Source organism: Mauremys mutica, chromosome 7 (genome assembly GCF_020497125.1).
Source record: "Mauremys mutica isolate MM-2020 ecotype Southern chromosome 7, ASM2049712v1, whole genome shotgun sequence".
Lineage (NCBI taxonomy): Eukaryota > Metazoa > Chordata > Testudines > Geoemydidae > Mauremys > Mauremys mutica.
The window spans coordinates 99,195,481-99,210,890 of record NC_059078.1 but is presented as its reverse complement, the minus strand read 5'-3'; the positions used below and the strand labels follow the sequence as shown (position 1 = coordinate 99,210,890).

Below are 15,410 nucleotides of genomic sequence, written 5' to 3'. Positions count from 1 at the left end.
AGGGCGGGCAGAACCGAACGCGCTCGCACCCCACACAGCCCGGAACTACCTCCCAGGGGCCCGGGCCGCGCGGTCCTGCCGAGCAGCGGAGCCACGCACCCGCCCTCCCTCAGCAGGGGGCCGTGACGGCGCCGTGTGCACGCGGCTCAGGCGGGCGCAGTGCATGCTGGGAGTTGTAGTGCCGGTGGGCCTACCACGCTCCTGCCGCTCAGCATGCGCCCTAGGCAGTGGTTTGCAAGCAGAAGTTGTGGGGAGGAGGGCTAATGCCACTGCGGGCGAAGGGGGGAGTGATCTCTCCCGCTCTAGCCCCACAGAGAACGCTGCGGTTGAACTTACGGGGTGGATGTAAACTGCCTGACACATTTTGGGGGATTTCCTCTCCCCCGGATAACGGGTATGATCCGTTGTGTAGGTTTCCCTCTACGGCTGTGTAAATGGTACGGCCCGCCCCCCCTCTCTCTCCTCCCCCTTCCCCAGCAGGCGCGGCAAGTTCCGTGGTAGAGTCTGCTCAGCCCCATCCCCCAACTCTACGCTCCCTCCCTCTCCGCTCTTAGAAGCACTGCTCCCATTGGCTGCGGCTCGGCGCTTTTGCCAATGAGGAAGCGGCTATCATGGAGGAAGGGAATAAATACAAGATGGCTGCTCCTATAAAACCAGGCGTTGGGCTTCTCCCCAGCGATGGGCGAATAGAAGCTTTAACCCGTGCTTTGAGGCCGCTCCACTGCTACCACCCGCACTGCCGCCACCCCCGGGGGCTAGGGGGACTCCGCCGGCCATCAACGCGCTCAGCCGCTCCCCATCTTTATCCGGTGGGGCCGAGGTCGGAGTGTGGAGCCTGAGAGGCCTAGGCCAGGCCCCTGCATCCTGCTTCCTGGGAGAGCAAGGGCGGCCCCCGCCTGCCACCCCGCTGCTCTTATCCAACCGGGCCCAGGCTCCCTCTGGCAATGGCGGTCTCCAGGTCGGTATAAGCCCAGAGGGGGTGGGGGAAGAGGGCGGCAGCCCATGGGCCACAGCCCCCAAGGCAGCCTCTGCTGTGTGGGGCTGAAGAGGTGACTCGCTCCCGTTTCCTAATAGCCTCCTTAACCTCTTGAGGCCCCACCGGGGTATTATCCCTGCCCAGCATCATGTGCCACTTGCGGCCTCCCGTGTGTGCTTCTGGTGCTGCTGCTGCATGGCCCTGAGCGCGGGCTCAGTCCATTGCATGCCCGCCGGCCGGGGTAACTGCAGCCCCAGGAGCAGACAGAAGCCCGTAGCTCAGTAAAGTGTGTGTGAACCCCGACCCCTCCTTCCTGCGATAAGGGTTTTTTTCCCCATCCAACATCTTATACACACTGTCAAAGGATGTGCAGGCCACCCTTAAATGTTCATGCCGAAGGTTGGTGGAATCCTGCTACATCAAGGTATCAGTGTACTGGCACCTCGGGAGGTGACAGGAACCACTTTGCTTTGTCTGCCTCCTAGTATGCTAATAATAAAATCATAGGCTTCCACACAGAGCAGGATTAGGGAATCCTGGCTCGCTAGCTCCTAGGTGGTATCAGTTTAAACATATGTGAATCAGGGTGTGCTGGAGTTTAAAGTGTTTAAGGATACAACTTATAATATACAAATATTTTATTAAAAAATTAACTATAAATCTCAATCATCCTTTGAACACAGGAAAAACTTCACAAGGGGATGCTTCCCTCTGCCCCCATCTAACCATTGCCTAGATGTTGTGACAGTGGGGATGAGATTTGGGGATAATCTGCATAGGTGGTACCCCTCTATGTTTTAAAACTTCAGTAACAAAAGTGGATCCTAATCCAAAGACCTACATTAAGTATGTAGCGAGGTTCATATCTTTGTCAATACATCATCTGATCTATTAGAATATGTGAATTTCATTCATCACTGAAAGCTGTTGTGAAACATGAATTCAAGCCTGCAATATGGATTTTTGTTGTTGTTTTTTCCCCTAGCAGCAGTGAGGCCAATTGATTTGACATGAGAAGCTTTGAGGTTGACAATGCCGCATGATAGGTTTTTTTATTATGTTCTCTACTGTTCCCTTCAAAACAATGGTTTTGTATTGGGATTTTGTCCTAATTGGTCATATGAATTTAAAGCACTAGGAGATTATTTTAACAACCAACCTTTCTGCAATTAAATTCTGCTATCAGATGCTACATTCATTTCCAACACAGCAATGTTATCCCTTTATTTTTGAGGCAGTCACTGTAAATTCTTAAATTCTCTAATTACTTTATTTGCAATGTTGCAGATCACTGGAATATTAAGAATTAGCTGAACAGTTGATACATATTTTAAAGCCTTGTCTACAATGAGGATTTGCTTCTGTTCCAAACTTCAGATGCTTGGAATCGAATGTGTTCCCTGTGTAGACAAGGCATATTTTGTAATTTAAGTGTTAACTTAAAACAGCTTTTTTTTAATTAGTCATGTAGTTTCACTTGTGAGACACACTTGTTCCAATGGAAAGCTAGGCAGTTATTTCCAAAACTGTGAGTCTAATTGAACAATACCATACAAAGTTTTATCCATTGTATGCTGTAAAAAGACATTAATTCCACAGAATTAGTGGAATATTTGTGAGAAACACTCCCAGGAAAGTTAGTAAGAAATCACTTCAAGAGCCAAGTAGTGTAAAGGAACTACATATTTTGAAACACTTGTAACAGTTTGGCTGTTCCTGTTGTTTCCAGTGTTTCAGTCTATATGCAAAAGTGATACTGTATAAGTTTGGCCTCAGCACATTGTTACAATAGATACAGCAGAAACATCACAAAATGCAGATCATATACAGTAACTCTTGTTCTGACAAGTGACCTTTCTTTGAAGTTAAATATAAGAACAGGAACATTGTAGCAGTCAGTTTTCTATTGTCAGGTATAATACAATGTTTCCAAGAGTTCTCACTTCTGAACCCAGAAGTTTCAGCATGCTTTCCTTTCAAACTTGCATGAATATATAAATTGTTGGTGTTGATTAAATTAGGTTTGGTTGCTTAGTGTTATGGTCTTTACAAGCTTCATTATTGTAGAGATCTGAACTCTCCCTGTGAATAGTTATAGTTAAAAGTATGTTTTTTACATATGTATTAAAGAGCCAAGATTAATGTTCAATTTTAACTATAAATGGGGAGTTGGGGGAGAAACAAGTCTAGCTGACTTAATATCGGTCTAGGATAATACACGATATTAGCCTTAGGGAAGTTTCTGTCTAACTTGGTCTTAGAACCTTGTTTCACAAATGAAGTCCTATTCTTGTGTTTGTAGCTGATTTTGCTTTTATACTTCAAAACCAAAAGATTGTCAAGTACCTTGCCGTACATGTGAAGATTAGCTTTGATTAGTGGTTGAATGGAAAAACCTTCCTAAAATTTTAGTTCTGACAAGCCAAGCTCTGGACAGATGGTGAGAATCTGTAAACATTTTTTGTCAAAAACAGATTAGGAGAGCTTATGCTGCTATAGTAAGATGCATTTGCTTTGTTAAAAAAATAATTAAAACATGGCTATGGAATGAAGGAAATGGGTTTGTGGATATTAGTCCATGCTGTTGGATGAGGGATGGTGTGTGTCACCAGACTCTGCTGTCTTCTAGAAATTTTGCTTGTGGCAGAATCTTATTTTTTAGAGTCTGCTGGTTATTTCATTGTCTTGGTTTTTGTGTGTTTAGAACAAAGTAGCAGAAGCCCCATAACAAAAGGCCTTGCTAGACAGTAAAGCACAGATTATGTGCCAGATCTCCTGCAATACTACACACACAAGTAGGGGCTACCCAGTGGATATCATCCCCAAGAATAAATACACATGGGTGTTTAGGCAGGGTAGCCTTCCTCTCAGGAGACAAACACACATTGCTACAGTGTCCCCTTCTCCAATCTCCAAGAATAAGCCTTGAACAGGGATAATTTGATGGGAATTCTCTTCTCTCCTCAACTTCTCCTTCCCCATTAGCTGTACAGGGCAATGTATCTGGGTAATAGAAACAACCAGTGCGATAGCAAGAAATTTGTTCTTCCTCTTCTCTCTCACTAGGGTTATACACAAATGTGAGCATGGTAGGAACCCCTGCTTGAGAACGGAATTATAAACTTGTGGGACTGTGTGGAACTAGGTGGCTCAAGACAGGGACTAGTAATGGGATACAGCAAACCCTTTCACCTTAGTCATTTTCTCAAATCTGGCCCGTTATAGTGACAGTCATTATGATGTGATGGTGGTTTTGGTGCTCTTTGTGATTATAGGTTGCCTAGTGAACATTTTCACATCACAAACCACTATCACTGCAAAAAGGACACTATTCAGTATTGTTGCTGGATTTCAGCAATGTCTAAAGTATGTGTTGACATCAAGATTGAAAGGGGACACTGCCAGCTAAAAAGTTAATTAAGATATTTAACCAAAAAAGTTAAATTAAGCTATTTTTTAAAAAAATCCCACCAAAGAGCCACTATAATTTAAAGAGGTTAGAGGGGAACCTATTTTTCATTTTCTTTTGTTTCTTCTGCTTAGTCAGTCAGTTACCTCCCAGAATAATGGGAAAATCTGCACTATACTGGGAGGGGAGAAGAAACATTTTTAAAATAGGAAAATGTGATAGTAAAATCAAAGAAAGTAGCAGAATGACTTTGTTACAGGTATAATACCTGCCCCTACCTTTAACTCACTTCATGAAATTGTTTAGATTTCTAGTTGTGTTCATTTGAAATACTTTCTTACCTCACTGGGGAAAATGTGAAGCACTTTAATAAGCAAGCCTGGAGAAGCATAAGCTGCCGCTGCCTGTGCTATACCTGGTCAGTAAATAAGACACCAGTTTCTGGGTTTTCAGTATAGCATCCTTCAGTTGCACACTCCCAAATTGGGACCATAATGCAGTACCCATATTCTGAATAGTTACGAAGGATGATCATGATAGTAAAGTTCCTGAGAATGATTCATAAGCCTTTATTAGGTGTGAGGCAGTCTTATATAAGAGTTCCTAAGAAGAGGTAACCTTGTTGTGGGCTCATAAACATCTAAAATTTCAAACTTAGTATATCATTAACAATCTCTGTCTGTCCCTCTCAAGGTAACCCAAAATCTCCAGTAAAGGCCTGAAAAATCCATATGCTTGTAGAAACATTGTGTTGATGGGATTATAAGTTCTGGCAGAACATAAATGTACTTTAAAAAAAAAATTCTAGCCTGTATGGTTTCAGAGAACCTTCCAAATGGCGAATGTATGCACTGCTGACTTTCCAAGTCTGCATGTAGTTTCATTGCTACTGCTCTTCACTTTTCCAAGCAGCAACAGTAGTAGAGTGGAATTGACAGACTGGGGTCAGGTTGATTGCCATTTTAGAGCCTGTGAGTATTGGTGAAAGTTATATTGATGTGATTCTTATTAGTTTCATCAATACCCCAAGCTTTAAAATAACAATGAAACTGACCTGAGTCTTGTCAGTTCCACTCTACTATGGTTGCTGCTTGGGAAAGTGAAACAGCAGTATAGGCAGGCACTCTAGCAGTCTCCATTAGTAAGATTTTAGTACTAAAGTTTGGAAGAAGACTACTGCCTGGCACTAGCTTCAGGCAGTTGGTAAAAGGATAGAGCAGTGGAAGTACCCCCCCCCCTCCCCAATATAGAAGCAAGGAGATGTGAAACTTCTCAGACACCTCATAGTCAAAGACTGATATGAAAGATGAAACTCCTGAACAGGATTCAAGGCTAGAACCCTGATAGGAATTCCAGCAGCTGGAGCTAGGATTCTCACCAGGGTGTTTATAGATCTTGCTGGTATATCTTTTGCATCAGTATCTGGCTACTAGGTGTTAATACATTTTTGAAATCCTGGTCTAATGACTATTGTGCCATTTTGTTGCTTTTCTGTGTCATATATATGCTTCAGTTAGTTGACTGTAAGGGCCTGTTTCATCTCTCATTAAGGCAAGGGGACAAATTATAATCACTTAAATGGGAGCTGGCTCAGGTCCTAAAATAAGTTTCTTGAGGCAGGGACCTTGCCTACTTATTTGATTGCAAAACATCATGCTAGCTTGGGGATACACTTTGTATATACATGTCTGCAATATACAAGTTATAGTTATAAAATACCTTAAATAAAGTTAAGGTTGTACAGTGGAATAGTAAAAAGTAAGGCTGCCTGTGCTTATGCATTACAGCTGTCTTTAATTGTTATCCCTTTTTTTTAAATACATGATCCCTGTTTCATTACATAAAATTGATGGTTTTGTGCCTGACGTAGTTATGTTAAACTGTTTGATAGACAGCAACAGAATATGTTCTGTTATGACACAATGTGCAAGCAGTGAAGTGAGGAGGCTTGCCTCATTCCATACATTTCTATTTCTCTCTGTACAAATAGTCATTTTTATTCCACAATGCCCCAACCTATGAAAAATGAAATTCCAATCAATTTCATGTACTTGTCTGCACATTCAATGTAATTCTGAGACATCAATTTTGTGAAAACTTTCTTTTGCTGACGCTGGTACATTGGAAGGTCATTTGTTTTTAACATATGTAAATCAGATTATATTAGATGATAAATAGGACTTCTTAAAACTTTTTAACTTGGCCATATCAAATTTTCACCAGGACATGAAAGGCACATTTATGGCCTCAGGACTGAGAAACTTAAGTTTGGCAGGAACAATCTCCTTCCTGCTTTTTAGTCAGTTTAAAAAACATGCTTTCTCCCCGCTCCTCCTATACTTAAAATGGCTCAGTTTATTTGGGTGAAACTTAGAAGAAGAAAAAAGTGCTCCTTGTCTCATAAAAGCATACTAAATTTCAGCAGTGTTTTATGACATGACTAACAGCTGTGTAACATTAAATATAGGCACTGCAATTGGTTATTTCTAGGCAGCATGCATAGTGGATGTATTTGTGTTCCTCAATATTTTAAGTTTTTAAAAGGCAACTGCTAAACACTTAGTCTAAAATATATTTATTACTTGCCATATGTGCTGAGCCACATATCCTGCATTTTATTTTTTACGGGAGGCCTGTGGATTCCTTGGGTTTTTGCTTGATACCCTTGTGTGACTACACATTTCTCTAAAATTATACCATTTTAGAAGCTACTTAAGTTGCCATTTACTGCAAAAAGCAACAAAAAAGCACAGAAGGGGATGCATACAGTTCCAGAAACAAAGGACTTTAAAGATTGTGGGCTTCTTTCCTCAGAATGTATTTATAGAAAGAAAAAGCAGAATGGACAAAACCTTTATTTTATTAACACTTAAACATCCTCCTTTCTTATTGATACTTTTAAATAAGTCTTAAATCAGCGGTTGCAGAACAAATGGAGATACCTGACAAGTTCAGGGAAGTAAACAAGGACTTGATTTAAAGTTAAATGCTTTACTGTGATATAAACAATGTAAGCGCAAACACATAAAGGGATCATGACTTTTCCTCTACCATTGAAATGCACATGTCTTTGGGGAAGAAAGCAGCCACTACAGTTGCACAAACAATTGCTTAGGGATGGCAAACGAAGGAAATGATTAAATTGTGGGTGAATTTGGCAGATGGACTGTGATTACATTAAGGTATCTGTAGAGGGAGGCTGGTTCCATTATTCTTTTTATATTTAAATATAAAATTCACTTTAGCATGTAATCTATTTTTTCAAAGCAGTTCAGAAATACCTTTGCTATTATTTCTATCTCTGTGACACTTAAGTTTAGTTCCCAAGCACTCCCTTTATCTCTGTTGCCTGCTCATACTCAAGGCTTTATTTCTGTGAAAAAACACTATCCTTCTGTTCGGCTGAGAATTTCAGCTATAATCACAAGTGGTGATCTTGTTTCTGTGTTGTACCTGTCCATTTAAACTGTGAGCTGTTTTGGAGGAGAGTCCTATTGTACATTTATGGTGGTGGTATAGGTGTAGATAGGAGGTTGCCCCTCCATAGCTGAGGTTACAACAAGATTCCATTAGATAGCTGTACTTCTAATTCCACTATAAGATTGGCTTGGAAAATTGGTTTGGCCTTACCATTGCTTGCTTTATTCTGAAGGGAAAAAAATGTCTGAAGTTTCAAGAGAACTTTTCAAATTTCGGTTTGCATTGCAAATCATTGATTACTCTGATTTTAAATTTTTAGTAGCGTCTGCTACTAAATTTTTGTCTGCCCATTAGCTCAGAAATGCCTCGGTGCTATCAAAGTAGAAAGCCAGATGTAATCAGACTGTTATTAACAACTGTGGTGTCTAGCTTCAGGATCAGTCCTACACCCACTGATTTCAGCAGGAGTTGTGAGCTGCAATCGTCCTCCCTTGATGTCAATTGATTTCGGGGGTTGGGGGAGGAAGAGGTTTGCCATTGACTTAATTGGGAGGAGGATAATGGGGCTGGAGGGGGAAGAGAGAGAATGTTTTCCCCCTTTGTTAAAGTTTTGCAGCTTGGAAAAATATATTCTCCTAGACCGGGGGTCAGCAACCTTTCAGAAGTGGTGAGCTGAGTCTTCATTTATTCACTTTAATTTAAGGTTTCACGTGCCAGTAATACATTTAAATGTTTTTAGAAGGTCTCTTTCTATAAGTATATAATATATAACTAAACTATTGTTGTATGTAAAGTAAATGTTTTTAAAATGTTTAAGAAGCTTCATTTAAAATTAAATTAAAATGCAGAATTCCCTGGACCAGTGGCCAGGACTCAGGCAGTGTGAGTGCTATTGAAAATCCGCTCGTGTGCCGCCTTTGGCACCGTGCTGCAGGTTGCCTACCCCTGTCCTAGACCTTCCCGGTGAGAGACTTGTGTTCTTGAAGCTGTGAGATCAGGGGTCTAGTTCTGGCTGTACAGGTATAGGTGTTACTTAGAGGCAGTAAACTCTTGGTAGTTAAGATTGGAAATAGACTTTAGAATTTTGGAGGCTGGGTCATGATTGTGGTTTCTTGTGTAGTGATATGACGAATTCTTGTTTTTTCCTGGAAGAGGAAGTGGTGTGACCAGGCTAAACATTCTTTGAGTTCTTTGGAAAAAGGCTAGTAACTGGAGGGACAGATTGGGTTAAATGACAGACTTTTTGAGGATGTGGAAGATTGGAGGAGTTTTGGATCTTCATCTTGACAAGCTAATGTAGGCGAGCTTCATATTTATGACAAGTATTTTTAGTGATTTACTCATAGATTTTTAAAAAAAAATTTTTTTTAAGGGCAGAAGGAACTATGTAGTACAAACCATTGATTTTTTTTTTTCACCCAGTAATTCTTGAATTATACTCAATGTCTAGATGAACTAAAATATATATTTTTAGAAAGGCTTCTAATCTTGATTTAAAGACTCTAAGTGGTGATGGAGTGTTTATCACATCCCTTGGCAAAGAGAGCCATTGATGTGCTCCACAATTAGAATGTGATTTACTAATAAAAAAATTCTAACACTTCCATTCTTAAAAAATTACTGTAGGAAAGTTTCATAAAGAAACTACTTATTCTTACAAAGTCCAATCTTTTTGCCTTAAATGTTGCTATCATGATGCCTCAGCTAACAGTGAGGTAAAGTATTATACAGAAGACCTCATGTTTTATAATACTTGTTGTGCTGTTACTTCTTTGTTTGACACAAGTACCTCAAAGATTATATTGGTTTGGTGCTCACACATCTGGCTACTCAGCTAGGGGAAGAATGAGAATTGATGACAAAACTGGCATCCAAAAGAAAGGCAGAACTTGACATAATGGATTATAAAATTTTTGCTTGAAATGCAGATTTAATGTAGAATATTAGGGTTATTTCTACTGCAGTCTTGTCCAAATGCACTCGTGTAATAGCACTTCTCCATGTCAGTGTTGGGATATAAAGTGTTACTGAAGTTCAAAGGCATTTCAATCCTGACATAGAGAATTTCCATCCTGTTCTGAGATGAGCAATTAGTTGATCATGATTGTAACTTTGTGAATTCCCTTTTAATTCTCTGCAGGTTTATAAAAAGAAGTGGATAAACTGTAACTTTTTGTAATGAAAGATTTTTACTCCATTTTGGATTTGATCAATGTTCTGGTTTATTCTCAATTAGAAATTCTTTCAGAATGAGTAAACTTTTATTACTAAAAACCATAATTGCAGATCTGTTGGTCTATATCAGGGGTCGGCAACCTGCGGCTCCCGGCTCGCCAGGGTAAGCACCGTGGCGGGCCGGCCCGGTTTGTTTATCTGCCGCGTCGGCAACTTCGGCCGATCGCGGCTCCCACTGGCCGCGGTTCGCGGTCCCAGGCCAATGCGGGAGGCAGGAAGCCGCGGCCAGAACATCCCCCGGCTCGCGCCGCTTCCGGGCCGGCCTGCCAGGGTGCTTACCCTGGCGTGCCGGGAGCCGCAGGTTGCCGACCCCTGGTCTATATCTTGTCAGTCCCCAAGCAACCTACTCCCCTCAAATTGTCAGGTATGCTGGACGGTTTGATGGGATTATGTTAATAGTGTGAGCCAATCAAATTCTGCAAGTATAATCATTCCGCATTTTTTTTTTTTCATCTGTGTAGGCTTGATCGTCTCTTCATTTTACTGGACACTGGTACCACACCGGTAACAAGAAAAGCAGCTGCACAGCAACTTGGGGAGGTGGTGAAACTCCATCCCCATGAACTGAATAATCTCTTATCTAAAGTAAGCATTTGTTTCTTAATGTAACATCAAAGCCTTGGCAAATAGAGAATTGAAATGAGAATAAAACTAGATTTGTATTTTTGATACTACAAGGAAGCCTTATTTGGCAGTCTCCTGTTTTTAGGAGACCACCTAAAAGAATCCCCTAAATATATTGATTACTATTCTGCTTCACTCTTAATTAGAAGACCACTTCCATTAAACGGCTAATTTATCAGCCTTTGGGATGGTCACTTAAGACTGATTTCACTATGTATTCTAGATATGATTAATTTGTTCAACATCTGCTGTAATCTGGAAAGAGAAATTTAACTCTTTTCAGTTTCCTGCTGTTGCCTCATTAGTTCAAAATTTTGTTGAGCTACGTGTTGCAGGGTTAAAAGTGATTAGTAGCAAGGTGACGACTAGATGATTTTAAAGGACTGGAAATGAAATAGAGATTTTCATTACTTCTAGATTTTAATCTGGCCAAATCCATTGTGTGGTTTTTTTGGTTTTTTTTTAAACAAAAAACAGAACCACCAAAACTAATATTTGTCAGACAGCAGTGGCAACAGAATGGTCTCATCTCTGTTCTTATTGAATGGGTATTTATACCACAATTGATGCTATCATCTGAGTGGCCAGAGTTATGAATATTATGCCACTTTTACCAAAAGAGTGTTCTGAGAAAATAGTCTAGATTTTAAAAAGAAGCAAGTTGATTAGAATGATAAGAAACAAAGTTTTGTGTCCTAACTACTTGTTTGAGCTTATTGTACCAGATTATTAATGGTGTTTCTTGATGGGCAGCATGAATGCTATTGATAATAAAGCAATATGTATTCTCACTGTTTCTTCCAGGTCCCAGCTGTCTTTTAAATGGAGCCTTTTGACCCATTGCATTTAAAATGATCTTTTCTTGATCAGAGCACTGGATGGCTGCTGTACTCGTGAAATTAAAATTTATTTAAAGGTTTAGCTAGCAATTCATTTTCAAATCTTTCTTTAAAGGTGTTAATATACTTAAGGAGTACAAATTGGGATACTCGCATTGCAGCTGGCCAGGCTGTTGAAGCAATAGTGAAAAATGTACCCGAGTGGAAGCCAACTCCAAGACCAAAACAAGGTGCTTTTAAGTTAACTATATACAGTTGATGATCACTCTAATGTACGCTTACTCTGGTATAAAACTTGTCAGACAGTCTTTCCCAATCTGCTTTACAAGCCCTGTCTGCAGGCTGCATATGTAGAATCCATACTCAACCTCTTAATGGGTTTTGGCTTTATTAACAAAGAATACAACATAAGGTTCCACCAAATCTTCTAGACCCCAGAAAACACCCTCCCTTCTCTGTTTTATTAAAAAAACACACAAAAAAACCCCAAAACAGGTGGGATAATAAAGTGCCTACCTTAATGAAAAAGCAGAATTCCATTAATCCTTAAAGCTTTACTGTTAGAGTTGGGTGTTTGAAGCCTATTGCAAACACTTCCCCGTCTGCCTCCCCACTTTGCACTCTTACACCACTGAACATGTCTGCCTAGTAGAAGATGGAGTCACGTGATATTATTGTGTTGCTTTGCCCAGATATTTCCTGAACATCTCCAGTTACTTTTTTCTATAAAAGCCCTGCAAGGCTAAAACTACTAAGAACAAGGTCTGTATGTACTGTTTTTCTAATTTTGGAGTTAGTGAAGCCATTTGATCCTACTGATGTTTGGTGGCCCAGTGTATGTTGCTGTATTATCCTGGTTCTGTTACCTGAATGCTAAATAAAATTATTGGACAAGTCAGTTCTCCCTTCTGTCTTTTAGGTATGTACACACACAACGCTTGTGCTTTTGTAAAAATGAAGAAAATAGGCTGTACTAATTTTGATTTGGGTACATAGACTTCCTAATAAAGCACACTAGGCTATAAATGAGCAAGATTTTTGTATATTTCAATTAGGAAAGCAAATAACTGGTCTACTTTTTAGACCTTGGGTAGGTCCACATTTATGTTTGAAGTACATAAATCTTGACATGCCCCATGAGCCTGCAAATCAGTTTGTGCACAAAGTAGGCATGTAAATGCACAGCTACCTATGGTCTGAAAATCAAGCATAAGCATCTGCATCAAGGCAACATATCAAGACAGATATTTTTATTGACTCAGATGGATTGCAGTATGTAGATTCTTCCTTCCATGAAGCCTTTAAACTCGCAAAATAAAATGCGTGCATTTCTTAGTTTTCTGAGAAACTCTTCCTTCTTTCCCACCTTTGCCCCCTGCTACTCATGTGAAAGAGCATTGGTATTGACTGTTTCCTTAAGTTGTATTTTTAATTTCTATCTAGAATCTGATTCAGAAATTCCTATAGATGATTCATGTGCCAGTGATCGGCTGCATTTTGATAGATTTGATATCTGTCGACTGTTAAAACATGGAGCATCTCTTCTTGGATCTGCTGGTGCAGAGTTTGAGGTCCAAGATGACAAATCAGGTATGTGTTCTGCTTGATTTTTATCTGTATATAGATGGATTTCCCAGCTATCAGTGTGTGACCATATTATAGGTTGTGACAGTCGAGGATCTTCCATACTGCTAGGAAGTAGGTGTGGGGAACTTGCTAAATCATAACTATCTTTTGGTTTGAATTCTCTCTTTAGGGTACAGGAATGAATTATTACTACACGTCTCTGCTTGGAAAAATAGTTTCTGCACTAAAGTAGTGGAATTGATTTTAGTCATTGTCCCAGCAGAGCTATGATAAATGCAGGAAAAAAATGAAATAAGGTTTTGCAGTTGAGTTCAAAGGGAATATGACAGGAGAAGAAAAAATAAGGTTTCTACAGCAACAATAATTCAGCCACATTGTGCATGTACAGGTTTTCTATTTTTGGCCTAAGTCTATTGTAATATCTCTTTGCATTTCCTGTATGTGTTGTAAGTGCTTGCTTTTCCTGTCTTTTTATAAAATCATGGATTTTGACAGCTCAACCTTAATGTTGGATAGCATAGTTTGGGGGTTCTCAAATGTTTTCATAGGGTGGACTGCATTTTAACAGAACTTGTGAATGAGGTCTTGCAGACCTCTCATGTAATATTCCTATGACAACCACAGCATTTGATTACATGGAAAAACAATATCAGGAAAGCTCTGTTTTAGTTTTGTTAGTGAAGAATAGGAGCAGGAAATAACTGAGAGGAGCCAGCACCATACGACTAGCCAGCTGTCCAGCAGGTGCTCTGTGGACTTTCATGGTCCAGAGACTGGTGGTGGTGGTAAATATGTTATGGTAGTATCCAAAGGCACCAATTGGAATTGAGGCCCTACTGTACTAGTTGTTGTGCAGATGCAGATAAGAGACAATCCTTGCCCGAAACAGCTTCAGTCTAAATGGCACAAAACAGACAAATTAGGAGATAGGGATTTAATGTCTGAGAAAAGAAATACATTGACAAAACAGTTCTGCTTTGTGAGGTTCATGTGACTTTTTTGGGGGGGGGAGGGGTTCATATGGCTTGGGCTGCAGGGCTGTTTCATTGTTGTGTAGCATTTAAAGGAGTCTTTAAATTTTGAGGTCGGAGAGCCCAGGAGTTTACACAGCAATTAAGCAGTCCTGCAAGCCCAACTTGGCTGGCACAGGGCCAGCAGTGGCTTTTTCTTTGCTGTGTAGAAATACCCTTAGAGACCCTCCATTAGTTCTGTCCTTTGTTTTCAAAGGTAAAGACAAAAGTCTGTTTTAATGAGAGAGTATTCACAACATTGCCCTTCCCTGCCTAGCTGATCTAGTAATATATCATGACACCAATTCCCAGCTTTTTTGTGCACCAATCAGCTTCCTTCCTTAAGCATCTTGTGTGCTCATGCCACCCCAATACTCAAGAAAAACTCGCTAATACAATGTGCAACCACTACCCTTCCTCCTTCAAATCCCTCCTCAACACTCCCCTCTTTTATGATGCCTACCAAACCCAAGATGCAGACCATGGTCAGGCAAGTAATGAGCAGTGACTGGCCTCTTTCCCCTTACTCTTATTAACTTCCCCATTCCTCATCCTGCTACTACCTCTTGTTCCACATAGCTAGTACTCAGTTTAAGCCCTCTAGTTGCTGTGTAGACATGCTCTGATGACATTCCTCTTAGGGCAATGAGCCAGGAAGGTGATATTGGCGGCAGCATTTTGAATGGACTTGAGAGGAGCAAGGTTTTAGTAATCAATGCCAGAATGGAGGATAATAAAGATGCATATGTTGAGGGCTTAAACAGAGTATAGCTATGTGGAACAAGAGGAAAAGTCAGACTTTAGAGAGATTGTCTAGGAAGAAGGGATGAAATTTAGACATGGGCTGAATATTAGGGTCTATAGACGTGGCTGAGTCAAAGTTTTTTATCCAAGTTATGGCCCTGGATGCCTGGGAGCATGGTGATGTCCACAGTGAAAGAGAGAAACAGTTGGGGTGTGCAGGAGGGGTGGCTAGCACATCCCTCGGCCCGCGCCGCTTCCCGCAGCCCCCATTGGCCTGGAGCGGTGAACCATGGCCAGTGGAAGCCGCGATTGGCCAAACCTGCGGACATGGCAGGTAAACAAACTATCCTGACCTGCCAGGAGCTTTCCCTGAACAAGTGACGGACTGGCTTTGAGAACCACTGTGTTAGAGAACATGAAGAGCTCAGCTTTGGCCTTTGTGAATTTGAGAGGACTGGAAATCCACAAATAGGTGTTAGGAAGATAAGCAAAGGAACTGCATTAGATGGAGGGAGCGTGGAGTGCTCATTGGTAGAAAGGCAATGAACCTGTGCACTTATGTGGGT

At 40.8% G+C, this 15,410-nt stretch overlaps 1 protein-coding gene across 3 annotated transcripts in view; it reads left to right on the top strand.

Annotated features, from left to right (window-relative positions):
- The first annotated feature begins 670 nt into the window (after window positions 1-670).
- The window catches only part of BTAF1 (B-TFIID TATA-box binding protein associated factor 1), a 105,456-nt gene continuing 90,716 nt past the window's right edge, over window positions 671-15,410 (top strand). For all 3 annotated transcript variants that reach the window (XM_045024926.1, XM_045024928.1, XM_045024925.1), the window contains exons 1-4: window positions 671-958; window positions 10,502-10,625; window positions 11,619-11,733; window positions 12,947-13,093. In XM_045024926.1, the coding sequence (XP_044880861.1) occupies window positions 945-958; window positions 10,502-10,625; window positions 11,619-11,733; window positions 12,947-13,093 (400 nt within the window). In that variant the 5' untranslated portion in view covers window positions 671-944. The remainder of the gene's footprint in view (window positions 959-10,501; window positions 10,626-11,618; window positions 11,734-12,946; window positions 13,094-15,410) is intronic.